The sequence below is a fragment of the Sus scrofa genome, chromosome 5, assembly GCF_000003025.6.
Source record: "Sus scrofa isolate TJ Tabasco breed Duroc chromosome 5, Sscrofa11.1, whole genome shotgun sequence".
NCBI lineage: Eukaryota > Metazoa > Chordata > Mammalia > Artiodactyla > Suidae > Sus > Sus scrofa.
The window spans coordinates 18,693,898-18,717,971 of NC_010447.5; the positions used below are offsets into that span (position 1 = coordinate 18,693,898).

The following is a 24,074-nucleotide window of genomic DNA, read 5'->3' on the forward strand; positions in this document are numbered from 1 at the left end:
AGAGACTTTTGTATGTCTAGATCTGCTTTCTTCTTGAGCTACCAAGCACATCAAATTCTTATGTTCAGGCTGAAATGGTAGTTGATAGCTTTGCATGGAGGCTGTTTGCACAGGTTTGTTTCTAATTGGGGTGGGGGGTTGTTAAACGAGGCAGAAATCATGTTCTTGGAACCTGAAAATCAAGCTGTTTTTCTTCTGCTTGGATAGACTTGCCCTGAATATTGTCAGATAGTTTTTCCATGTAACCCGCTTGCCTGATCCCTAACTGGGTCAGTGGCTAAGTTATAAGGAAGCAAAACTTTGTCCACCTTCATTTTCCTGATTTAGTCACTCTTCAGGATCATCCAAGCTATGTACTTGGGTCAAAAGTTTTTAAAGCTTCATTTAACACCAGGCAAGGACTATGCATACACATAGCTTACTCTTCACTTTCTCATATTGGCCCAGTTTGAATGCAGGGAACAAACTGGTTTTAATATGAACACAAGGGAAGAAAGACTTCTGTTTTTTCAGTAATGGACTCTTAAGCATTAATGCTGATTCTGGTGAGTCTTTTTTATGGATTGCAACTATCTTCGGATTTAGGAAAACAAAATGGAGTCTTAGGAGGAACATCCCTGCCTTTGAAGAGTTAATCTTGTGCAGTAGGTTGTCCAAACAGACTTCAGCAAATACCTGCAATTCTGGCTTAGACACATGCAGGCATTTGAGAGCTACAGGTCATCACTGTTATTTAGAGCTTATTTTCAGCTAAGTGGTACTTTTACTTGATTAAGCTGAATTTTTCAGTAGTGCTTGAAGTTAACCCTCCAGTTTTGTATGAGAACTATGGTCAGTTAAAAACAAAGAGCCTTTTTTCTCCCCATCCCTTCACCAGAAATGAGGCCTTAGGTCTTATCTACACTTCTGTTTGAAAATGCTGCATTCTTTGAAGTTTGAAATTAGTGACCTTCTTTGGATCGCCTGTCCCTTTCCATCCTAATCTACTGGTTAGTTCCGGTTAGTTCGCTGTGGAGGTAGAAGCAAATTTTAATATTAATTATAGGAAAAACAATTTTTAAAAATATGTTGTTAGCATCCCAAAGCTTCCCAAGTGATGGGTGGGTAAACATTTATTTCTTCTTTGAAGATTTATGAGTACTTTTTCATTTTCTGCTTGAAATCATTCCTTTTCTGCCTTCTGGGTTAAATCAATGTGTCAGATATGTGGAAGTGTGTGATTTCTTTTCTCATTCTGTCAGTTTTTTATTCACCATGGCAGTTTTAAATAGCGTTGTGGAATGGGATTTTGTAAAGCATACATTTTTAGAGGGTGGGACGTAGGATAAAAGACAGCTTGTCACAGGTTGATATTAGGTCTTCCTAATTGGCAGCCAGAGGCACTTACTGAAGCGGTTTTTGTCCTGTACTTTTTCCCTTTTGTGGTCTTCCCTTCCACCCACCCTTTTTTTTTTGTTCCTTTTTTCCTCTGTTACAGTTTAGAAAACGCTAAACCCTCCTCCCAGGCAGCCTCCGTCACGATCCCTGATCACCTCAGCATCAACCTCTCTCAACCCTCCACCCCTTCTTCTTCTTCTTCCTCCTCCACCACCACCCCCTCGCTCGCCACAGCGGGGACCTCCGACGCACCCTCCAGCCTCCCCAACCCTCTTCCGACCGCCCCTTGTGTCTCCAGTCTGCTTGGCATGAAACCCATCCCTCTCCTGGCTCTAAATGTTGTGTCTGCTGCTAAGGGTACCGGGGCTTCAGCTACCACCACCACCACCTCTGCCGTGCCATGTGTAACTAACAAACTGAAAAGCGAGAAACAGAGATTCTCTCCCTACTGACTGCATATTTTTGGGCACCCTGTCAAATATTTCTTGGTTTATTTTGTTTTTCTTTGTTAATATTGGTGAGAATCAAACAATTGTGAGCTTGTGACAGTTTCCTTTTTACTATTTTGGGGGATAACAGGGTGGGGGCAGGGGCAATGGTAACCTGTGTTTAGGTTTAGGCCATTTCAGCCGAGTGCCTGAGTTTGTCTGACTTGTTGAATTCTTATCTAGAGCCATAGTTCTTGCTCTTCATTCTCATTCTGTTACTTTTTGTAGCTTTATTCTGCCTTGCAATATAACAATGTGTTAGGCTCTGTGTTACTGAATAAAGGCTTCTCCGTTAACTTTTTTTTTTAATTATATCATGGTTGAGTTATCAGCTGGCCTTCTTGGCCAAATTTGTGTTTCTAGCTGTAATAAAGTTGCCACAGTAAGAACCTTAGTTGACTGTGTGCTGTGAAGGAAAGAAGTTATTTCTTTACCCAGAATGGGGAGGCAAGTTGGGGGAAATCTAATAATAAAGTTTGCCAGCTTCTGTCTGCATTCCTCTGAACTAGTATTACCCCTCTACCTGTGACATTGGGTACATCTGGAACAACCAACCTGTGACATTGCCCGAAATTTGACAGGATTCTGTCCAGTTACTCTAACCATCCCTGATATTCAGCCAGGTCCTTTTACCCTTCTGTTCTCTGCCTACCCTTCTCTCTCCCCTCCAACCCTATCACAATTCGAGGATTATGAGTAGAAACCTAGATTTAGAAGGAACCTTTAAGAGCATCTGTAACTCATTGATCCACTTATTTATCGGATTTTTAAAAGGCCTTGGGAGAGTTTAAATTTGCAGGTCACATGAGTGACTAGTCAGGAGTAGCAACTTGTGCTTCCTTTTTTTTACCCAGTCATCTAAGATTGTACTTAATAAATATCCCTATAGCCTCATTCCTTTTCTTATCCCAAGGTCACAGTTCTCTCTCCATAAAATAGTAGAAGTGCTTTAGGTATAGTGGCAGAAGATCTCTTAGAGTCACCATTCAGCCCGAGTGCATGTTGCCAGAAAGGATAATGTTCTTCCCAGGGCTTAGAGAACGAGTGTGGAGATTTTTTTTCCTGATGACCTTTGACCACATCCCCTTTGGTGTACATTGTTTTTAAAACAAAGTAATTGAATTGCAATAGATTAACTCATGATGTTGTGCCCCCTCAATTCCAGATTGGCCTGTGAATTAGTGTTTCGTGTCTCAGGTCTGCATGAAGGACTGGGGGCCAATTTCATTGTTAGTTGCTGGATGCTCCTTTATCATGTCGTCCAGCTTTCCTTAGTAAGCTCTTTCTGTAATTTGCTGATACTATCTTCCCCAGAAACCTGGTTTTTATTTTATCTAGTTCTTGAGTTTAGAAGGCCTCTTTAACCTAATGAGTACTCCCTAAAGGATTGCTGGGAAGGAAGTCAGATGTTTTAAGGGGCTGAATACCATCACCACCTCCAGAGGTACTTGGCATTCAGTTTTTAGAAGCTTACAGCTCCCTCGTGTGGTTCGTCTTTTCCAGGGTCATTAACATACTATTTCTGATTGAGTTTTCCCTTCTTGCCCTCTCTCCCTGTTGCCCCCTCCCCCCAGTACCTGCTCAGGCTGTGTATAAATTCTGGACTATTGGAGTTCTTTTTGGTGCCAGAGTCCCACCACCCACTTGCATGAATTGAGGGTTATTTAGGTCCTAAACTGTTTCCAGCAGCTTTTTGAACCTTCAATTTCCTCTAAACTCTTTGATTCAGGGCCTGTTATAAAAGGCCCTAGACCATCCCATTTTGAGACTGGTAAGAATCCTCTCCCTTTAAGAACTGACTAATCCGTTTTATGCCAAATATCATTTTTGAGTTAAAACAATTCAATTTGCAGTTGAAGGACCCATCTATTTCCTGGCCATCCCTTTCCACCCTCCCCATTCTGGCCTGTTTTAGCTTTGCATTATTCTGGTGGAAGAGATACACATGGGGAAGCTTCAGTCATGCTCTCTTGACACAAATGCCACTGAATGTAAACTCTTTATGAAATTAAGAAATGAGACTGGGTCTCACACATTTAATTCTACTCACAATAGGAGCTCTTTCTGGCTGCCCAATACCTACAAAGCAGGCTGATGGCTGAAAGACTAAATATCTGTCCTTCAAAGACCAAAATTGGATTCCAAGGTCTTAGATCAGTTTTAAACAGAAAGCATTGTAGCCAGGTATATTTGGGTGGATTTGGTTTAACAGGAAGACCACAAATTTAGGAGCCTCTAGAGTGAGCTCAGGAGTTTCTGATAACAAGTTTTTACTTCCACTTACAGCTTACAAACTAGGCCTGAAAACCATAGGTTGAGTGTAATTTTTTTATCTTTGTCTTTTCCAAGGCCGCACCCGCCGCATATGGAGGTTCCCAGGCTAGGGGTCTAATTGGAGCTGTAGCCACTGGCTTATGCCACAGCTAAAGCAACTCGGGATCCAAGTTGCATCTGCAACCTACACCACAGCTCACGGCAACGCCAGATCCTTAACCCAATGAGTGAGGCCAGGGATCGAACTCGCAACCTCATGGTTCCTAGTCGGATTCGTTAACCAGGGAGCCACAACAGCAACTCCTAAGTGTAATTCTTGACCCATACTTTACTTGCTGCTGCTTTAACATGCCTTGGTGTTTAAAACTGTAATGTCTTTTAATATCTCAGTTTGATAGAGAAACCCAGAACTGTTCTATCAGTAGCTTGGGAGAAGCTAAAGTCAGCCCAGCAGTAAAGAAACATTGTTTCTGTGTATTGTGACCCTCTAAGAGGAAGCTTTAGTGTGTGTGGCTTATTTTTGGAGAGTGCTTATTAACATCTCCCACAAAGACAGTTTAAAGGGTGTGTAGTTTGAGGGGTATCCACAGTTAATAACCAAGGTCCTCAGTTTCTAAAGTAATTTTCCTCTGGAAGCTTGGCTTGCAGAGTCATGAACCATGGTACTGGTTGATCCAAGAAATCTTAAAATGTTTCCCTTGATACTGTCCCTGATAGGTGTGCTCCTTTACATTGTGTCAACCACACTGAAAGTTTTGGAGGTGTGAGGTTCTGCTGGGCACTTGGAAAACTAACTTTGAGTTTCTTTTGTGTGTGTTACAGGCTTTCCTCGGAGACGGGTGGCATGGGGAGCAGCTAGAACAATGCAGATTCATCCATAATCCCTTTCTGCTGTTCACCACCACCCATGATCCATCTGTGTAGTTTCTGAACAGTCAGCGATTCCAGGTTTTAAATAGTTTGTAAATTTTCAGTTTCTACACACTTTATCATCCACTCGTGATTTTTTAATTAAAGCGTTTTAATTCCTTTCTCTGTTCAGCTGTTAATGCTGAGATCCATATTTAGTTTTATAAGCTTCTCCCGTTTTTTTTTTTTTTTTTTTTTGGCTCATGAAATTTTTTTTTTGTTTGTCATGGAAATGTAAGAGTGGAATATTAATACATTTCAGTTTAGTTCTGTAATGTCAGGAATTTTTCAAAAAAATTAAAAGATGGACTGGAGCTTTTTTCTTTGTGAATAGAAACTGGATGCCACAGTGATTCATGTGGGTTTTATTCCTGGTGTGTCTTGCTGTTATTTTTGCACCTTTTATCCTTCAGAGGACAAGGACCCTGCTTGGGTTTTGAATATAAGCCTTTATTCCAGTGAAGATGTTTTCTTCTCTTTTACCACTTCCATCTTTTTCTGGAGCCCTTGATCCAATATTCCCTTGGGTCTGCGTTGCAGAGAGACCTCACAACTATAGCAGGCTGGCTGTGTGTTCCCTTGGTCCAAAAGATTGGGGGTTACCTTTCTTAGGATGTGTCTTCAAAGAGTAAGCAAGCACTTCTGTGAGTGGGTGGGAAGGACGCCTGTGCCTACACATGGAAGCAGCTGGATGTGTGTGTCCTCCTGGGATTCAGATTGCTGGGAATGTCTGTTCCCTTGTCCAGACTTAAAACTTCAGTCTCTCGTGTTTAATAACTGTTGATTTATAGTTTTGTGTCCATAATAGGAATGGGTGTGATAATAGGAATGATCTATAGGAATAGATCTAAAATCCTTTATAAAGGTGAGCCTGCTCCCATTTGTGCTGGTATTAGAAGGTTGGAGCTCTAGGTGATTTTTAGTTTGTGAGAAAAGCATAAAAAGAGGAAGTCACTCAGCTGGAGTCCTCAAATATTGTCTGGAGCTCAAGGCTCCTACTTAACCATGTGAGCCACCCCATTCATTCACCAAGAAAACCCTCAACAGCTGGGCCTGCATGGAGTGGTTATATTTCAGGGTTTTTTCACAGGGGTTACAATATGACAGTCCCCACCCCAATCAGGCACCAAGATAAAAGCAAGGGACTTAAAACAACACCCCAGTTCTTCAGCCTGAGCCATCACATGCTTTCACAATCTCCTGGCCTCCCCCTAGCTCCTAAGCCAGGGCTTAGGCAGAGAAATGGAGGGACAAAAATTATATTGCCACCTGAGAAACCTCAGAGGGGAGGACCCAGCCTTAGCCTCCCTCCTCCCAAGTGCAAAATGTAAACAGTAAACGGAAAACAAAAAAAGTGCAGTCTAAATGGCTCCCTTTCCTGCTTCTCCAGGTTTGGGCAGAAAGACTAGAGAGGAACGCAGGCGAGTCTGGCCTTTCTGTTGCCTCACCACTTGCTGAATGGATCAGGGTGAAGCAGGAAGGGGCCAGTTTGCCCTTACCCATAGCTCTAGGGCAGTACTTGTCTGTCATTTCCACAGCTGCCAGTGTCCCTAGAGTTTATCAGGTGACTTGGTCAGGGGTCAGTCTCCCTTGAGCCCTACTTAAGGCTGGGACAGCCCTGTCTTTGTTGATTATGTGGCGCATATATATTATTTATATAAATATTTCTCTATGTACAAGGCTAAGAGTAGCTTTCATGGAGGGAGGGAGGCTGGGGGCCGCAAGGCGTCACCGCTGTTGGTGGTGTCCAGTTCAGTGCTGTCACAGTCTGAGTCCTCAGAGTTGGGAGGGCCCTGTGAAGAAGAGCAGAAGTGCAGTGAGGGGCGGCTCTGTGCTTGTTGGCAACTAGGTTCCTTGCGGGTCCTTCACTGAGGCCTTTGTAGTAAGCGGAGCGTGGTGACTATGTTCTCCTGGTTTCAGTTGCTCAGGCCATTCAAGGCACGAGACTCCTAGTTTAAGGATTCCTCCCTGGCTGCAGTTTATAGGTGCTCTGTAGACCTCAGGCCTCTCATGTATCGTGAACATTTGCCCTTTCGTGTGGGCGGAAACAGCATCACAGATAGAGAGGGCCTTGGAGGCTAATGGTACCCATCTTCCTGGCCTCCGCATCTAGCTCCCCAGTAGCTTTCAAATGCCGGGTGTCTCCTCCCTGTCCACGACCTGGTGGTGTCTGTGACTCACCTCCCCTCTGAGTAGGGCGTGGTGTGGGATGGCCAGAGAGCTGGGTTCAGGGCCAGTGACCACCTCTGAAGCAGGTGGGTCCAGTGGGATTTCTGAGCCCTGGGAACACATGTCGTCAGACCGCTCGTCTGGCCGCTCGTCAGTGTTGGTACTGCCGACTTCGGGTGTGCCACTGGGGGAAGGCTCACTAGCTGTGCCTTCCTCCCCGTCTGAAGGATTCTCTGAGCTGAAGGTAGATAGTGACGGGCGCATATTCAGGCCCTGAGGCCACCTGTATGGTAGAGAGCCCCAAGTTAACAGCTTAACTGCACCCAGCTGCCTAGAGAGCCATCACCTCCTGGTTCCATCACTCACCTCTGGCTTGAGGCCAGTTCTACCTCACTGTCCACTTCCCCTTCCTCTTCCTCTGATGAGATGCCACGCTTCTGCAGGAGAGATGAGTGGACTGGTCAGAAGGGTGAAAGGTCATCAGGGACCCAGGATAAGGGAACATGGTTAAGTAGGGAATGACCTAAAGTTCGGGAACCTCACATGGGGAGTAAATTAGGGACTTGCACCCCAGGGAGGAGGAGGAAAGGATTGCTCAGGAACCATCCCATACTTTACCTGACTTCGGGTGACAGCAGCCCTGTACAGCAGTGCAGCTGGCGTCAAGTGCTGGGACCCAGCCCGGCTTCCTCCCCGTCCCGCCGTCCCTTCCCTTCCTGTTCCCAGCAGCCCCACACCGTCACCAGGTCCTACTGGTGGAGGTGGCTCCCCTTTGGCTCCCCCTGGTGAATCCGGGCTGGTGGAGCCAGGTGCCGAGCCCTCACTTGGGGGGGTGTCGCCCCGGGCTGGAGGCGGGGAGCCAGGATCCCCAGCTCCCCCGGTTGCCCCCCGGCCCCTGGCTCCCAGTGCTGCTGTCAGCAGATCAGGGGATGATGAAGACATCTTTCGCAGCAGGAGGTCATGGTGGAGCCCACGGAGGGCTGGAGGGCAGGCTTCCCAGGCTGAGAGTCCCCCTCCTAGCCCCCCTGGGCTTCCTGGTCCCCCAGGTTCATGGGGTGGCACAGCTGCACGAAGCCCAGGCAGGTCCCCACAGCTGCCCTTGGCGCTGGCCTTGCGGTGACGGGTCTTGCCACGGCGACTCCGTCCTGGTGAGGGGGGGCCCTTAGCACACCCAGGAAGCCCCACCCCACTCAGGGCTGCATCTAGTTTGGGTAGCAAAGACTCTGTCTTGAGAATATCTGGCCTGGTGGGAGAGGGAAAGTGGAAGTTGGAGATTAGCAAAGTCATCACATGGAAGTGCTCCCTAACCATGGGCAGTACTAGGCACCTCTCCCATCCAACAGCAGTCTTCCTGGCATCCTCGAGCCCTACTCCTGCCTCTCTAGCATCCCCCTTACCATTCTCGAACCACCGTGTGCTTGTTAACTCTGGTCCTACCTTTTGCTGTGGGGCGACAGCTTCTGCGGGACATTCCTCTTCTTGATGAGCTTCTCCATTGTGTTCCCATGCAGGAGGCCTCGGGAAGGGTGTGACTTCAGCAGACCCGGGCACCTCCGCTCCAAAGCTTGCTCCCTCCTAAAAATGAGACATCTTAGTTGGTGTGACTGGGAAGGGGTCCAGGGCGCAGTGGGATTTCTGGGTCAGGCACAGCTCCGGGAAGGCTGGGGATCTGGTGCTCGAGGGTGTGTTTGGTTACCTGAGCAGCTCTCGTTCCTTCAGCTCCAGCTGCAACATAAGAGCATTAAGTTCCATGTACAGGTTGTTGGCTCTTTCCAATTTCCGCTCATAGTGTTCCCTGATGTCCAAAGCGTGTCTGAAATGGGCAAAAGGGTCCCCAGGGTGAGTTGGCTTTACCTGCTGCCGTAATTATCCTAGTCTCTGAGAACTGGTCCACGGGCCCTGTTGTTGGTGAAATCACCTCCCCAAACACAGGCACACACCTGAGCTCCTCCCTCCTCCGCATCACCAGCTCTTCCTCTAGACGGTGCAGACAGGTGCCTTCTGACTTAATTTTTTCAAAATGCAGCTTTACCTCTTCGCGCCACTCTGCCTGGGGGTGGAGAGACGATGAGGGGTGAGGGACATGCCTCCACCCAGCAGACCTGTAGGAAGCCTCTGCAAGTGCCTGCACTGCTGCAAACTGGGGCTCTGGAGTGAAAATCCGCACTCCTTCCCAGCCTCCCCTCAAAGGGCATCGTTATCTTTGCAAAGAGATGGAGCTGAGGTATTCCTTTTCCTCCCCACAGCACACCTGGGACTTAAAGTAAGTCTCCTGGGGTGTGGAGAGCACATCTGCTGAGGCGATGTCCAGATGCAGCAGGATCTGTCGGAATGATGGACGATTTCGTGGTTTGCTGTTCCTGGAGGGAATGGAATTGGGGGAAAGGAAGTTCAGGGAGGACCAGAAAGGAACTCAAAACACCCTTTGCCAAAATGGGTCCTGGAGAATCCAATCCTAGAATGTATTCTGTGACAAAAGAATTCCCTGGTCTACTATCTAGGAACTGTCACCAGCTGTCCTTACCATGTCAAAGTCCTACAGTAAGGAAACCGACTTAATCCTATTTTTCCATCTGATTTGCCAAAACCTTTTTCTGAGTAACTCCATTAAAAGAAAGACACTTTGGGAAACGCCGAACCAAAGATCAGAAATCTCCCACCTTCCTTCCTGGTCTAGGTTCCAAATAAGGGTCCAGGGCCTTTGCCTCCGGCGCTCTAAGGCCGTCTGCTGGAGGCATAACCAACCGTGCTCAGCAGCTGCGCTGGTCCTTCACAGGCACTGCGTAGCCGCCCTCTGTATCACACAGTATTGTCCCTAGGACCAGGCAGCCGGACCCAGAATCCTCAACAGGGATGTCCCTATGTTACGGATAAGGTTCACAGGGGACACTGCTTGCCCAAGGTCACGCACCATTTGTGCACCCCCTGGTCGGTCCAGCTTCTCTCAGTTTTTTTCTCTTAGTCCCTTTGATCCACATTCTGAATCCTGGAGTCTTGGAGAGCCATTTCTGAGACCTCTGTCCCCTTTTCCCTGTTCAAGATTGTGGGCCTGGCTGCCTGGTCCTAGGTACTGGCTAACCACCAGCAATGCTTCCTGGCGTGGCCAGGCCATCCTTACCAGCACTGGCGGAGCAGGATTTTGAAGCCGTCTGGGCAGCTAGAGGGCACAGGCAGATGGAGACTGTTGCTTCCCACGCCCCAGATGATGGCAGAGGAGTCTACGTCTTTGTAGGGGATCTCACCCGTCAGCAGCTCCCACAGCACCACACCGAAGGACCTAGGGATGAGACGGCGTGTCACTTGGGAGGGGCTTCCTCCAGGGGCCCTGGATCATCTCACTTCTCACTTGTACTCAGGCCCTGGAAGGACCCCACCCCCACCCCGGCCACCTGCTGTCCTCAGTCCTCATCCTGGCTCTCACCAGATGTCAACCTTCTCAGACACAGGCTCGTTGCGGATCACTTCAGGGGCCATCCAGGCTACTGTCCCTGCAAAGGACATCTTGGTGCTCTTGTCACTCAGCTCCTTGGAAGTGCCAAAATCGGAGATCTTCACCACATCGTCGTACGTGATTAGCATGCTGGTAAAGAGTGCAGTCAGCTGGGCGCTGGGCCCCTCCACGCACCTCCTCTGGGTGCAGCAACGCTACCTTTCTGTTTTAAATTATTTGGGACACCCAGGTGTGTGGGGGGTGGTTCTTACCACGGCCCTCCCAAAACAGGACTGTCATTTGGGGGGGGTGCTGAGATGGCCACATGGACTAGGACTTTTAGGGGCTGAAAGCAGGGAGATGATGACACTGACCTGGGTGGGGACACTCACAGGAGACTATGCACAGCAGCTTCGCCCTGCCTCTTGCTTACTCACTTGGGGGACTTGAGATCTCTGTGGATAATCTTGTGTAGGTGCAGATAGTTCATGCCGCCAGCGATGCCCATGGACCAGTCAACCAGTAAGGAGGGAGTGACAGGGCGGCCAGCCCGCAGCACCTCATACAGCTGGCCCTGGGCGCAGAACTCCATAAGGATGCAGTAGCAGGGAGCCTGGGTGCACACACCCCTGGGGGCCGAACACAGTGGTATGAAGGCCCCAGCCAGCCCAGTGCCCACCTGACTCACACCTGGCACCCCTGTTCCCCCTCACGCCATTTTGGCACTCCTTGTAGGAAGGGTGCGGCAGACCCCTGCTGCCCGAGGCAGTCCCTGCCCTCAGCACAGTGCCCCTGGCCCCGCCCCAGATCTTACTTGAAGGTGATGATGTTGGGGTGCTTCAGCTTTCGCAGGTGCTTGATGTCGGTCTCCTTCAGGTCCCGTACCTTCTTCACAGCCACTTCCTCCCCATGAAAGCGCCCCAGGAAGACAGCGCCCTGGGCCCCTGAGCCCACCCACTGCAGGTCCAGGATTTCCTCAAAGGGGACCTCCCAAAGGTCTGTGGACAGGAGGCACAGTGGCACAGGCTCAGAGAGCCCCGCTAGGGGCCTTGTAATGATCAGGCACAGGGGGGAGCACGGAGTTGGCCAAAATGACTCACGGAGGGTGAGGCCGACAAGTAGCTAAAGTGGGCCGAGAAGACTAGGTCTGAGGGGACAGGGAAGGAAATGAATGGGTGACCTAAAAAGAAGCTGCCGATGGATGAATCAAGGGGCCGGGCTCTGGGGAGAGAAAGGGTCATCCGGTGACTTGGGTGGGACGGTGCAAACAGATCTCAAGGAGACGGCGGTGGGAAGGACCCCCTCGAGGGCTCGGCCTACCTTCCTGCTGCTGCTTGTGCTCCGTGGAGTAAGCTTTGCCAATCATGGTCCAGACCGGGCGCAGGCAGCCGAAGAGGCCTTCCAGGAAGCCACTGCCGCTCTGGCACTGTAGCCGCACCTCATCTGCTCGAACTCTGGATGCCCGACTCTCAGGGGACCCAGCGGCTCCCCCTGGGCCCCCTGCATCCTGCTCGTGGAGCTGCAGGACACTGTTGGCAAAAGGCTCAGGGGGCGGCTCTCCACCTGGGGAGGGGCTGGGCCCGCCCCCGCCCTGCCCCCCGAGCGGCACGACATCTCGAAGTACACACTGGGTAGGCGTCAGGTCCTTCTCGGGGGTGCAGTCGGAAGTGTCTGGGTCCAGCTTGCGCATGGACGCCTCGCTTAACGTGGACACGAAACCCCCAAAGGAAGGAGAGGGTGTGCGGGTCTCATGGAGGCAGGCCATAGCCTCGGGCCTGGTGCGGTGGGGAGCGGTGAGCCCTGTGGGAAGAAGGAGAGAGGGGCGTCCAAGCCACAGGCGCCCCAGCTCGGGATGCGCACCCTAGAGGCAGAGGCACAGGTTGGGGAGCTGGACTCGCAAGAGCCCTGTTGGAAATAACACGTCAGCTTCACCCTCTGGTACCCACCCGCGCCAAGTTTCACCTGGGACCCATCGTGGGAAACCTGACACACGGCCTCCCTCTGAAGCATCTGTTAGTAACACAAGTCTTCCTTACCCGGGTATACAAGTAACACACCTACGTACCACTCTCGGGTAGATGCGGCTGACGGCCCTGCCCAAGTACATCTCAAATTCAAGCGAGGTAAAGACGAGTTTCACTTGAGGCTCACAGGCACACACGTGTCATATAAGGGTCTCTCGGAGACAACACGCCTTTTTCTCTGAGCCTCAACCTCAGGCACACCTGGGCCTCCCCCAGAGTGAGGCGCACACAGGTGACACGGGTAGGCCTCAGGGCCCCTCGATCAGTCTCATGCGTGTGAGGCCCAGACATTCCTGGGCCTGGGCCTCACACTCACGTACCCAACACATGACACTTCTCCTCAAGCACTCGCAGGGCTCACATCTGGGGCTCCCTCTCGGGTGGTGTTCTCGGGTACACACCTGGGACTCAACAGCGTAACTGACAACTGTAACCAATCCATTGCATTATCTGCCCAGCACAGATGAGGGACAGAGGCAGAACCGTCCAAGCAGGATCAGACACTGTGTCAGGACAAGCTGTGAGCCCACTGCTGCATCTCCCCCAGCCCTCCCATCTGCCCAGCTGCTCCCCAGGGGTCAGTTAGAGAAGGTCCTGTCTCCTTGTCTCCTCCACTGCCCAAACCAAGATCCAGCTTTCCGAACAATGGGGATTTGTCCCAGTTCATAGCTGGGTGCTTTCTAAAAGGCAACCATTTAAAAATCTGAATCCTGGAGTTCCTGCTCTGGTGCAGTGAGTTAAGAATCCAACTGCAGGCATTCCCGTCCCATCATGATACAGTGGTTAATGAATCCGACTAGGAACCATGAGGGGGCGGGTTTGATCCCTGACCATGCTCAGTGGGTTAAGAATCCAGTGTTGCCGAGAGCTGCAGTGTAGGTTGCAGACGCAGCCTGGATCCCGTGTTGCTGTGGCTCTGGTGTAGGCTGGTGGCTACAGCTCTGATTAGACCCCTAGCCTGGGAACCTCCATATGCCACGGGCACAGCCCCAGAAAATGCAAAAAAAAGACAAAAAAAAAAAAGAATCCAACTGCAGGAGTTCCCGTCGTGCAGCAGAAATGAATCTGACTAGGAACCTTGAGGTTGTGGGTTCGATCTCTGGCCTCAATCAATGGATTAAGGATCCAGCGTTGCTGTGAGCTGTGGTGTAGGTCACAGACATGGATCGGATCCCACTTTGCTGTGGTTCTGGATTATACCCCTAGCCTGGGAACCTCCCTATGCCACCAGTGCAGCCCTAAAAAGCAAAAAAAAAGAATCTAACTGCAGCAAGCGGCTCCAGTAGCTGTAGAGGAGCGGGTTCAGTCCCTGGCTTGGTGCTGTAGGTTAAAGGATCTGGTGTTGCGGCAGCTGTGGCTTGGATTCTATCCCTGGCCCTGGCCCAGAAGCTTCCACATGCTGTGGGCTAGGCCAAAACAAAAAATACAAACAAAAAAACACCCCAAACAAACCAAAAAAAACCCCTCAGTCCTAGCCCTGCCTCTGTCACTTACTGGCTGGGTGATCTCAGGCAAGCTGTATTTGAGTCTCAGTTTTTCCAACTGTACAAAGGGATAAACCAGCTATCAGGCACAAAGTACATTCTTCAGCCAATACTGATCTTGTCCAGGGCCTGACATAGTGTCACCCATTTCCCTCCACACCTAGTCAGGTACCAGATCCTGAGATATAAGGATTACTGTGGACAGCAGTACCCTCTAACTCTTCAGCATGGTGGGGTCCTTCCTTAACCCCCTGCGCCAGACCCTCTGAAGCCCAAGTGGAGAGGGGTGCTAGGAATACAATAAACAGGGCTCGGGGCGATGAGTCATGTGCACCTCTAATGGGCTCAGCTCCTGTAACACTTCACTTCCAGGCTTCTCAAAGGCTTTCTCAGCAGCTGTGGGGTTGGCCTGGCATCTGAGCGTTTAACAAGCACCTCAAGTGATTCTTATTATGCCTGCCACAATCGGAAAGCTCTGACCCAACGCCCTTCCAGGCCCTCTTCTCTAGTTCCATGGTGCTGCCTTAATTCAGGCCTCATTAGCTAAGTCACCTGGCCCAGGACAACTACCAAGTTCTTCCAAGCCCCCCAGCTCAACCCAGTCTCCACCTAGCCTTTAGAAAGATCTTTCTTTTTTTTTTTTTGTCTTTTATCTTTAGGGCCGCACCGCTGCATACGGCGGTTTCCAGGCTAGGGGTGGAATCGGAGCTGTAGCTGCTGGCCTGCGCCAGAGCCACAGCAACGCCAGATCTGAGCCAGGTCTTCAACCTACACCACAGCTCATGGCAACACCGATTCCTTAACCCATAGCGAGACCAGGGATGGAACCCAAAACCTGGTCAGATTAGTTTCCACTGCGCAACGACAGAAACTCCAGAAAGATCTTTCTAAAGCACACATTGGCCAGCACCTCCACTTCTTCAAACCCTCTAGTTGCCCTCACTGCCCTTGTTCCTGCAGCCTCACTTCCATGCTCTGGTCGCTTCCAGCCTCATCTCCCGCTGCTCTTTGTTCTTTGGGGTTTTTCTGCTTTTTAGGTCCGCACTCACGGCATATCAAGGTTCCCAGACTAGGGACTGAATCGGACCTGCAGCTGCCAGCCTACACAACAATGTGGCGTCTGAGACATGTCTGCAACCCACACCACAGTTCACAGCAATGATAGATCCTTAACTCACCAAGCAAGGCCAGGGATCAAACCCAAATCCTCATGGATACTAGTCAAGTTCATTACCACTGAGGCACTATGGGAACTCCTCCCAATGCTTTTGTTACCCAGGCCATATTGAACTAAGCCTGCCACCAAGCTACATCAGGCGTTTGGGCCAGGGCACCTAAGGAGAATGGCTAACTCGCATGGAAGGCTTACCGTGCATGTTAGCCTCTATTATAGGTGCATTAGCTCATTTAATCCTAAAATCTCTTTCTCCCATGACAGAGGTGGCAAGTCTAAAGAAGTCTGACCAAGGTGACTTAGCTAGAGACTCAAGCTCCGTGGCCAGTCCTGCTAAGCCTGGAAGACACTTCTCAAGTCCCATCTTTAGTCTTCCTCCCCGACCCTGCGGCTGACTTACCATCCCTTCCGAGGTGGTACAGCCCCCTGTGCTTCCTCCATCATGGCTCCCATTACCCTGGAGGCATAGTGCTGTCCCGCGGGCATCCGGCTCCTCTGAGAGCCTAGACCCCTTGCGAGTGACGATGAGGAACGGGATCCCAGGGATAACAACAGCACCCAGCGCAGAGGAAGGAGTCCAGTAAGGTGCAATCACTGCCCTGCATGCCCCAGAGGACGGTCCTAAAGACCTGACGTTCACTACTTATTGCATTAGTTCCCTCGCTCCTCAGAACCACCCCGGGAAGGAGGTATTATCACTGGCCCCCTTATATTCTGGAGAAAACTGAGGCTCAGAAAGCTGAAATCCCAGCCTCTGACTCCCCAACATATCCCGCCAGATATTGGCGGCTTCAAGAGGTGAGACGCACGCAGCAAGGCAAACGACAGGTCAAAGTGACAATTCGCTAGAGAACGTCGGCTGTACGCCCCCAAGCCGGGACTCCTTTCGGGACCACTGAGAACGAAGGCCTGGGCTCTTGGCCACTCCGAGCGGAGAGGAAGGGGTTACGGCCCCATCGCCCCCTCCTCCTTCCCGACCTCCTTCCCGGCCGTCACGTGGCGCGGAGGTGGGGGCGGGGGCCGGGCGGCAGGAGGAGGGGGTCCGGGCGGGGAAGGGGAGGGGACGCAGCGGGTTGGGGGAAGCGCTGGGCGCTGCGGCGTAACCATGACGACTGGGCCCGAGGCAGCGCGTGAAGTCACCGGGATAAGATTAGCCAGGGGTCACGTGAGAGGCGACGGCGGGGGTGGGGCTGCGCCCGGGCCCCGCCCCTGACCCAGGCAGGCCCACGTGCTAGCTGTGGACTCGCAGTCGGGGACCCTCGACCCCAGCGCCTCTGTGTCCCTTCCTCCCCGGGCCCGCCCGGGTCCCTGCTTGCAGGCAGATCCTCGGCCGGCGCGCCGAGTCGAGGGAGAGCTATTTGTGGTGGAGGGAGGGAACTTGGGTTGGCATTGGGGGTGCGGTGCCACAGAGAAAGCAGGAAATGGGGAGACAGGGAGACCGGACACAAGGCAGGCAGGGCCAGAGGAGGAGGCCGTGGTTGAGGGAGAAACAGAGGAAACAGCGCAAAGCGCAAGAAGAGTCAAATGTGAGAACTCTGGACTGAGAAAGTGATTTGAGAAAGAGGAGATTGAAAAACAGACCTGCGCCCTCCCCAATTCCTTTTCTATTTAGAAGCTGAGCTCTGAGTAGGCGCAACACCTGGTCTCTTAAAGAAAAATTTCAGCCTTCATCGGGTATGTGGAGACTAGGAGGCTTAGGCATAGAGAGGGTGACACGCTCAGAGACACTTTTGAGCTTCCCTCCAGGTCCCCAGGCCTCCCTAGAGGTCCCTCCGGTATCGAGGGCCAGCAGCTAGGGAGAGGGAAAGAAGCCATTTCACGTGTTTGTTTTTGGGGCAGTGGAAGCAGCTGAAGAGATGGGACGAAGAGAAAGAGAGGGAACCTAGCCAGGCTCGACCCACCTCCTGTGTTGAGGCTAATGACAGTTCTTCCAGATTGACCTGAAGGAGTGTGTGTGTGTGTTTGGAGGGGGGGATGTTGGAGGGGACTGAGGCTCCAGGGAGTTAAGAGTAAACTGGAGATTCCTCTCTCTCAACACACACCCTCTCTGTGTCAGTTCTTCCAGACTGACCTGAGGGGGAGAGAGAGAGTGAGTGTGTGTGTGTTTGGGGTGGGGGGGATGTTGGAGGGAACTGAGGCTCCAGGGAATTATAGAAAAACTATAGAGATTCCTCTCTCTCAACACACACCCTCTCTCTGTGTCCTTTATCTCTGACCCGCCAGCTGTGTCCCACTGCCCCCCAGCTGGGCCTTGGCGCCAGGGCTTTGGGGGGATAGCACGGCTAGGAGCCCCTGGCCCAGACATTCGGTCACCCAGGGGGAGGGGAGCTGTCTCCCTGGCCATCAATTATGCAGAACATGGGGGAAGGGCAGGGATGTGGCAGGAGGGGGTGGATAGTCCTGTCAGTCATTCTGTCAACCATATTTACCAAATGCTCACTGAGCAGAACTCTGGTCCAGATTGGGTGAGGGGACAGAGTGGTCCCTCAACTAGGCATCTTTCAGAGGAAGAGGCTCTTTGGACACCCTGCAAGGTCCCAATTCAGGTTCAGCCAACAGATCCTCTCTTTGCTAGTGGTCCCCTTCTGGAGGCTGGAGGGGTGGAGTGGGGGCAGGGAGAAAAATCCCCTCCCCCTTTCATTCTTCCTCCCAGGTTCTCCTGCGTGAGATGCTGGAGGCCTGTGGCTAGGCACCTCTCTCTCTGCCTCCTGTTCTAGCAGCAGAATCTCAATGCCAAGCTTCCCGTCTGGCTGTCTGGGGGGCTCTACTGAGAGGCCATCTGTCTAAGTCTTGGGCTCTTAAACCGAGCGCTTGCCCCTGACCTGGACCTTACTTTGCCCTCAGGAAAGAAAGATTCCACTCCCTTGATTTGGAGTGGAGGGGATATCCTCACGGGAAAGCAGACCCAAGACTCGGCACATCCACCTCGCAGGCTTTTGAGATCCTGAAGGAATAAAGGACTCTGACCCCTCCTGGCCTAGGCTCCCAGCCACTTGACTGCAGCTTGTTTTTGTTTAGCTTTTTTTTTTTTTTTTTTTTTCTGGTCTGTTTGCCTTTTCTAGGGCCGCTCCCACAGCATATGGAGGTTCCCAGGCTAGGGGTCTAATCAGAGCTGTAGCCACCGGCCTACGCCACAGCCACAGCCATGCCAGATCTGAGCCGCGTCTGTGACCTACACCACAGCTCATGGCAACACTGGATCCTGAACCCACTGAGCGAGGCCAGGGATCAAATCCGCACCCTCATGGTTCCTAGTCGGATTCGTTAACCATTTCGCCACGACGGGAACGCCAATGATTTTGTTTAACTTTTACAGGATCCACGCTCCTCACCCCGGGATTATTCCCAGATGGAAAGAACTACAGTTTGTCTTTTGTGCCCTCACGAGGGGGAAGTGCCTTCCCCTGAGAGCCCTGGGGAAAACTGGAGCTCACCACTAACCCCAGGCCCCCGCCTCACAGAGGTCCAGCCCCCGAGACCCCCTAGCTGCCACTGCTTCTTCCTCTGGTGGGGCGGGCAGTACTATTTAGGAAAAAAGAACCAGGTTTGGATTTGAAGACATCAGGAGCTAGAACTCCAGCTTTGCCATGAAGGAACGCAATCCCTCCGAGACTCCCAGCCTCACTTTGTGGGGTGGTGAGGGTTAAGTAAGATGCTGTAGGGACGGCCACAAGCACAGTGCCGGGCCCCTGGCTTTGTCTTTCTGCTTGGCTGGACACCAGGTCTTTCTCTGTGGATTCTAGAGAGGTCATCTCTGACCAGGATGGAGACGTGGTCTCCCACCTTCTGTATCTCCAGGACAAATCTTGATTTTTCAGGTCTCAGGGGAACCAGGTCACAATGGCAGTGGTGGGTTAGACGCCCCCCCCCCCTTTTCTCTGCACATCCTTAGATCCACCTCTGGGCTGATTCTCTGTACCTCATCCTCACCCCCTGGCATCGTCATCCAGGATTACCCCTCAGTCCAGAGGGGGAGGGGAGGAGCAAGGTATGATGGGTCACCGGGGTCCCCCACTATTCAGGACCTCAGGAGGACCTGAAAGAAGTTCAGTGTGTTTTAACCAATTGTTCCTGAGCTGGATGTGCATTTTAAAAGATCTGGAAGGATAGGTACTGATGTGTAACAGTTTCTCAGTAGGTGGAATTGTGGGTATTTTATGTTTTGGGTGGTTTTTTTGGTCTTTTTTTTTTTTTTTTTTTGGTCTTTCTAGGGCCACACCCACAGCATATGGAGGTTCCCAGGCTAGGGGTCTCATCAGAGCTGCAGCTGCGGGGCCTACGCTGCAACCACAGCAATGCCGGATCTGAGCCGTGTCTGCGACCTACACCACAGCTCACGGCAACACCGGATCCTTAACCCACTGAGTGAGGCCAGGGATCAATCCTGAGTCCTCATGGTTACTGTTTGGGTTCATTACCGCTGAGCCACAATGGGAATTCCTGTGGGTATTTTAAAGAAATTTAAAATTTGGGAGTTCCCATCGTGGCTCAGCAGAAATGAATCTGACTAGCATCCATGAGGACGCAGGTTCGATCCCTGGCCTTGCTTAGTGGGTTAAGGATCCAGTGTTGCTATGGCTGTATGTACGCCAGTGGTTACAGTTCTGATTCCACCCTAGTCTGGGAACCTCCATATGCTACAAGTGAGGCCCTAAAAAAACAAAAACAACATTTTTTTAACTCTATTTTAAATCGGAAAGAAAATTACAGAGTGCCTATCCATTCCTATCAGCTAGCCTTGGACAGTGAGCTACAGAGGTAGAGTGGGTGGCCTGAGAAGTAGAGAAGTTTGGTTGAGGTCCTGTCTCTGCTCCTGACCAGCTGGGCAACCTGGAGTATGAGGCTTCTTAACAGACCTCAGTTGCTTCCTCTCCTAGTGGAGACAGTAGTAACAAAATCACACAGTGGCCATGTGTGAATTGGAGTGTAGGTAAGAATGAAGGCTCTGGGTCAGACAGACCTGGGTTCAAAAATTAAACTCTTGGCACACACTGATTTTTTTGCTTTTGAACAGATTATTATTATTATTATTTTTAGGGCGGCATATGGAAGGTCTCGGGCTGGGGTTGAATCAGAGCTGTAGCCGCCAGCCTGTGCCATAGCCACAGCCACACAGGATCCAAGCCGAGACTGTGACCTACACCACAGCTCACGGCAACGCCGGCTCCTTACCCAATGAGCGAGGCCAGGGATCGAACCCACATCCTTATGGATCCTAGTGGGGTTCGTTAACCACTGAGCCATGACAGGAACTCCCCGATTACTTCTCTCTCTCTCTTTTTTTTTTTTTTATCTTTCTGCCATTTCTCGGGCTGCTCTTGTGGCACATGGAGGTTCCCTGGCTAGGGGTCTAATCAGAACTGTAGCCACTGGCCTACACCACAGCCACAGCAACTCGGGGATCCGAGCTGCATCTGCAACCTACACCACAGCTCACAGCAACGCTGGATCCTAAACCCACTGAGCAAGGCCAGGGATTGAACCCGCAACCTCATGGTTCCTAGTCGGATTCGTTAACCACTGAGCCACGACAGGAACTCCCCAGATTACTTCTTTTAAGTTTCCATTTCCTCATGCCTAAAATACAGATGATGATCACACTGCCTCTTAGTATTGTTATAAGCAGTACTGAGATAATCCCCAAATAAGTTCCTGGCCTGGTACCTGGCACACAAGGAGGGAGCTCCCTATAAACATTAGCAAGTGGAAAGCGCCTAACAACCGGTAGTAGGTTTTTATAAACCTGTGTCCCTCCCTTCTTTCCTCTCCACAAAGCGAGGCAGCCTCCTTGGCTTACACCAAGCAAGAGGCAGCTGGGATGGTACAGGTGGAAAGGGAGTTGGACAAACACACGGGATTAAAAAGGAGAGTGAAGAAGGAACCAAGAAAAGAGCTCTTTATCCTAGAGGAGCCTTAGTCCTCTCGAGAATAGCACCCCTGCCTTCTCATCGCCTTCCCCCAACACGCAGATGCCCATAGTTCTTCTGGGAGCAAAGGAAGCAGAAAGACCCGTGTCTGTGGCCACCGCCTGGTGAAGCTCCCATGTCCCCTGCTGGTGTCATCTCCACAGTATCTTCCTTCTGCCCCAATAAGGACTCCTGGCAGGGTTGATTCCCTAGTTCCTTCTTTCTCCCAGCCCAGCAGGGTGAGGTGGGACTACACGTAACAAGCCACTGGGCAAGTCCAGAGCGGTGGGTACTAGAATTTAGGGTCCTCTTCCTGGCAAAGCCAGGCTAGCACATCATCACCTCTAGGGGAAGGACTGGGAAACAGCAAAAGGTTTTTAGAGGGTTTCTGCCATCCTCAGCTGTAAGGACACCCAGGAAGTCCTGAGCCACTTCCTGCTTAAACTTCTTGCCTCCCCTGCCCATAACTGGGTTGAATTAGGGGTGGATGTTACGCATTTTCACTTGTGCTGGTGTTGGTTTTCCCAGCATCACCTGGGTCCCCGCGGTGAATGGATGGGTGGCAGCCTGGAGCAGGCAGAAGTTTTTTCCCATCCTTAAGTATTAGATAGGGGAGAGCAGGCCCTAAAGCTGAGAGGAACTTCAGCATGTGGACAGGAAGAGCCAGGGTGCACTCAGGCCCTTCCTGACTGCCCCCGACTCCCCTTCCCTTGGGGTGACCCTCTGGCTGAAAAAATGAGAGCTCCCAGAGCCATGGAATCCATCCTCTGAGTTGGAAGGAAAATGGTATTTAGAGAGACCCACAGGGTGTAATGGGAGAGAACCCTGGTGGGAGAGAGACCCTGGGTGCGCCTCCACCTGGCTGAGGACCCCTGACCCCTGCTCCTTCCAGAAGGGAGCAGGTAATGGAGCTCAAAGATGGGACTCTTCCCTCAATTCTAAGGGACTCCCCATTATTTCCTTCCACTGTCTGTAGAGCCTCTGGCCCTTTCTTTTCCCTCCCCTCAGCCAAGGCCATGGTTCCCAGGAGTTTTAACTCTGTGCAAAGGATTCTTGCTTATTTTTAAACCAAGGAGTTTGATCAGAGTGTAGGGAAAAGGGAGGAGGCTCGTGAAAGGGCTGGTCCAGGGACATGGGTTAGGGGAGGCAGAAAAACCACATAAGAATGGGGGAGGGGAGGATGACCATCACCTGGGCATCCAGGAACAGGTGCTCACTGCCTATAATCCTCAGGTGCAGCCTGCTAAGTGTGGGGGGCAGGGAGTTGGATGGGGGGCACATGAGGCCTTGTCCATCCTTCCCTTTCCTGAGGGGCCCAAACTCTTCCTCCTTCTCTCCCCCCCCCTTCTTGAGGTTGAGTGGGAGGAGAGGAGGACGCTCTCTTTCCCCCTGTCCTTTAAGTCTGTTCCCCAATCATCCCCCCACCCCCACCCATACACTCCTTTTCAGCTCTGGAGGCCCTTAGCCTCCAAGCTGGGCCGCGGCATCCCTCTGCTTGGTTCCCCTCCTTCCCATCCCCACAGGCGTCGGGTCCAGGTCCCCAGTTCCTCCATCCTCACAGTCTCAGCATCCCTGCGCCACCCTCCCCACACCCCGCCACATCTGCATCCCGACCCTCCCTCGGCACCCAGGTCCCGGGTCTCGGACCTATCCCTACCCCCAACCCTCCACAACTCGGCCCGGCTCTCACCTCGGGGGCTCCGCGGCCGCAGCACAAAAGGCGGCGCTGCTGCAGCTCGGCTCCGGATGCTGCTCCCGCCTCCTCCTCCTTTTCCTCCTCCTTCCCTCCTCCCCCCGCTGCCCTCAACCGGACCAGGGGCGCTGTCACAGGCGATGCTCGTGCGGTGTCCGGGAGCGCGGGATGTCAGCTTCAGCTTTCTTCCCCCACCCCCCGACCCCAAGCCCTGTCCTCACTCGGCTTGAACTCCTGCTCCTTCCAAGGCCCCCGCCCCCGGCCCCCCGGGACGGACACGCCCTGAGCGGGGGATGCTGCGCTGGAGCCGCCGGCCTCTTAAAGGAGCCCGCTGCTGCCATCCGGCGCGCTCCAGGCTCGTCTCTGGCCGGTCTGGGCCCCGCACCTTCCTGCTGGCGGTGACCTGGGGCGGTCCCACCTCCGGCCTTTAACCGATTCCGTAGGCGCCCCCTATGAGCGATCTTCTAAGCTCCCTGCTATACCCTGAGACAAGAGCCCCTCAGATGGGACTACCCCAGCGCTCTAGCATCGCTCCCCCCGTCATGTTGATCTTGACAGCCTTCTTTCCCCTGTCACCACTCCAGTTTCACCCACCTGGGATCCATTCAGCTCAATCCCCGTTCCCTGCTAGTGTTCCTGGATAACCCCTCATTATTACTCCAAGATTTCTCTGGACCATCATCCCCGCACCGAGCAAGTCCGTCGGTGCGGGGACTTGCTTTTCCCTGACCCATTCTCAGAACACTCATTAGATTCAGACATTTTTTCGTGATCTCTTTCTCCAAGGTCACAAGATTCTCCCTACAATCTTTCAGGCCAGTGGCTGTGAGACTTCGGCGAGGAGGGAATGAAGCTCGGGACCTCAACATCCGCCTTCTGCTCTGCACACACATTAGTCAATTAGTCTTAACAGGCCAGAATCCTCTCTTGCTCTCTCTTTAGCTGAGAGACACAAGACGCAAGGCAGAGGGAATGAGATCACCATGTGCCTTAGTCCTTCTAATCCTGTCGTCCCATTATAGCCTGATTCTCAGGCTCCATAGGGGGGTCTCCTGGTGTAGGGGAACCAGCTACAGAAAAGTTCACTAGAGCCATTCTAAAGAGGCTTTAGAAAAGAAGCGGAAACCGACCGGCTGCAGGGCAAAA

General features: G+C 51.9%; 2 protein-coding genes across 47 annotated transcripts in view; one reads left to right on the forward strand and one right to left on the reverse strand.

Annotated features, from left to right (window-relative positions):
* The window catches only part of PCBP2 (poly(rC) binding protein 2), a 33,622-nt gene extending 23,774 nt beyond the window's left edge, over positions 1-9,848 (forward strand). For 24 of the 44 annotated variants that reach the window (XM_021091183.1, XM_013983275.1, XM_005652521.2 and 21 more), the window contains one exon: positions 1,478-2,352. In XM_021091183.1, coding sequence (XP_020946842.1) covers positions 1,478-1,829 — 352 coding nt within the window. In that variant the 3' untranslated portion in view covers positions 1,830-2,352. 44 annotated transcript variants of the gene reach the window in all.
* On the reverse strand, positions 5,226-23,312 carry MAP3K12 (mitogen-activated protein kinase kinase kinase 12). 3 transcript variants are annotated; one of them, XM_005652570.2, is made up of 15 exons: positions 22,926-23,297; positions 12,276-12,447; positions 11,968-12,176; positions 11,462-11,645; positions 11,085-11,276; positions 10,639-10,797; positions 10,336-10,494; positions 9,469-9,577; positions 9,158-9,267; positions 8,914-9,030; positions 8,655-8,792; positions 7,836-8,460; positions 7,584-7,654; positions 7,230-7,500; positions 5,226-6,841 (listed from the first exon to the last, which is right to left on the reverse strand). In XM_005652570.2, exons 2-15 carry the CDS (start codon positions 12,410-12,412, stop codon positions 6,743-6,745), a joined length of 2,580 nt encoding a protein of 859 aa, XP_005652627.1. In that variant the 5' UTR covers positions 12,413-12,447; positions 22,926-23,297; the 3' UTR covers positions 5,226-6,742. The 3 variants fall into 3 exon arrangements, with proteins under 3 accessions (XP_005652627.1, XP_003126240.1, XP_013842307.1); XM_003126192.6 differs by having other exon boundaries at positions 11,968-12,447; positions 22,926-23,312; XM_013986853.2 differs by lacking the exon at positions 22,926-23,297 and adding an exon at positions 15,730-16,313 and having other exon boundaries at positions 11,968-12,447.

What these genes read in the sequence shown, in the direction of transcription:
- MAP3K12 (XM_003126192.6), bottom strand. Translation starts at nt 12,412, where the DNA reads ATGGCCTGCCTCCATGAGACCCGCACACCCTCTCCTTCCTTTGGGGGT. An exon ending in ATCCTGCTCCGCCAGTGCTG is followed by an intron (nt 9,578 to 10,335) that starts GTAAGGATGGCC and finishes CATTCCCTCCAG; the next exon opens with GAACAGCAAACCACGAAATC. An exon ending in AAGGAACGAGAGCTGCTCAG is followed by an intron (nt 8,793 to 8,913) that starts GTAACCAAACAC and finishes TCTCATTTTTAG; the next exon opens with GAGGGAGCAAGCTTTGGAGC.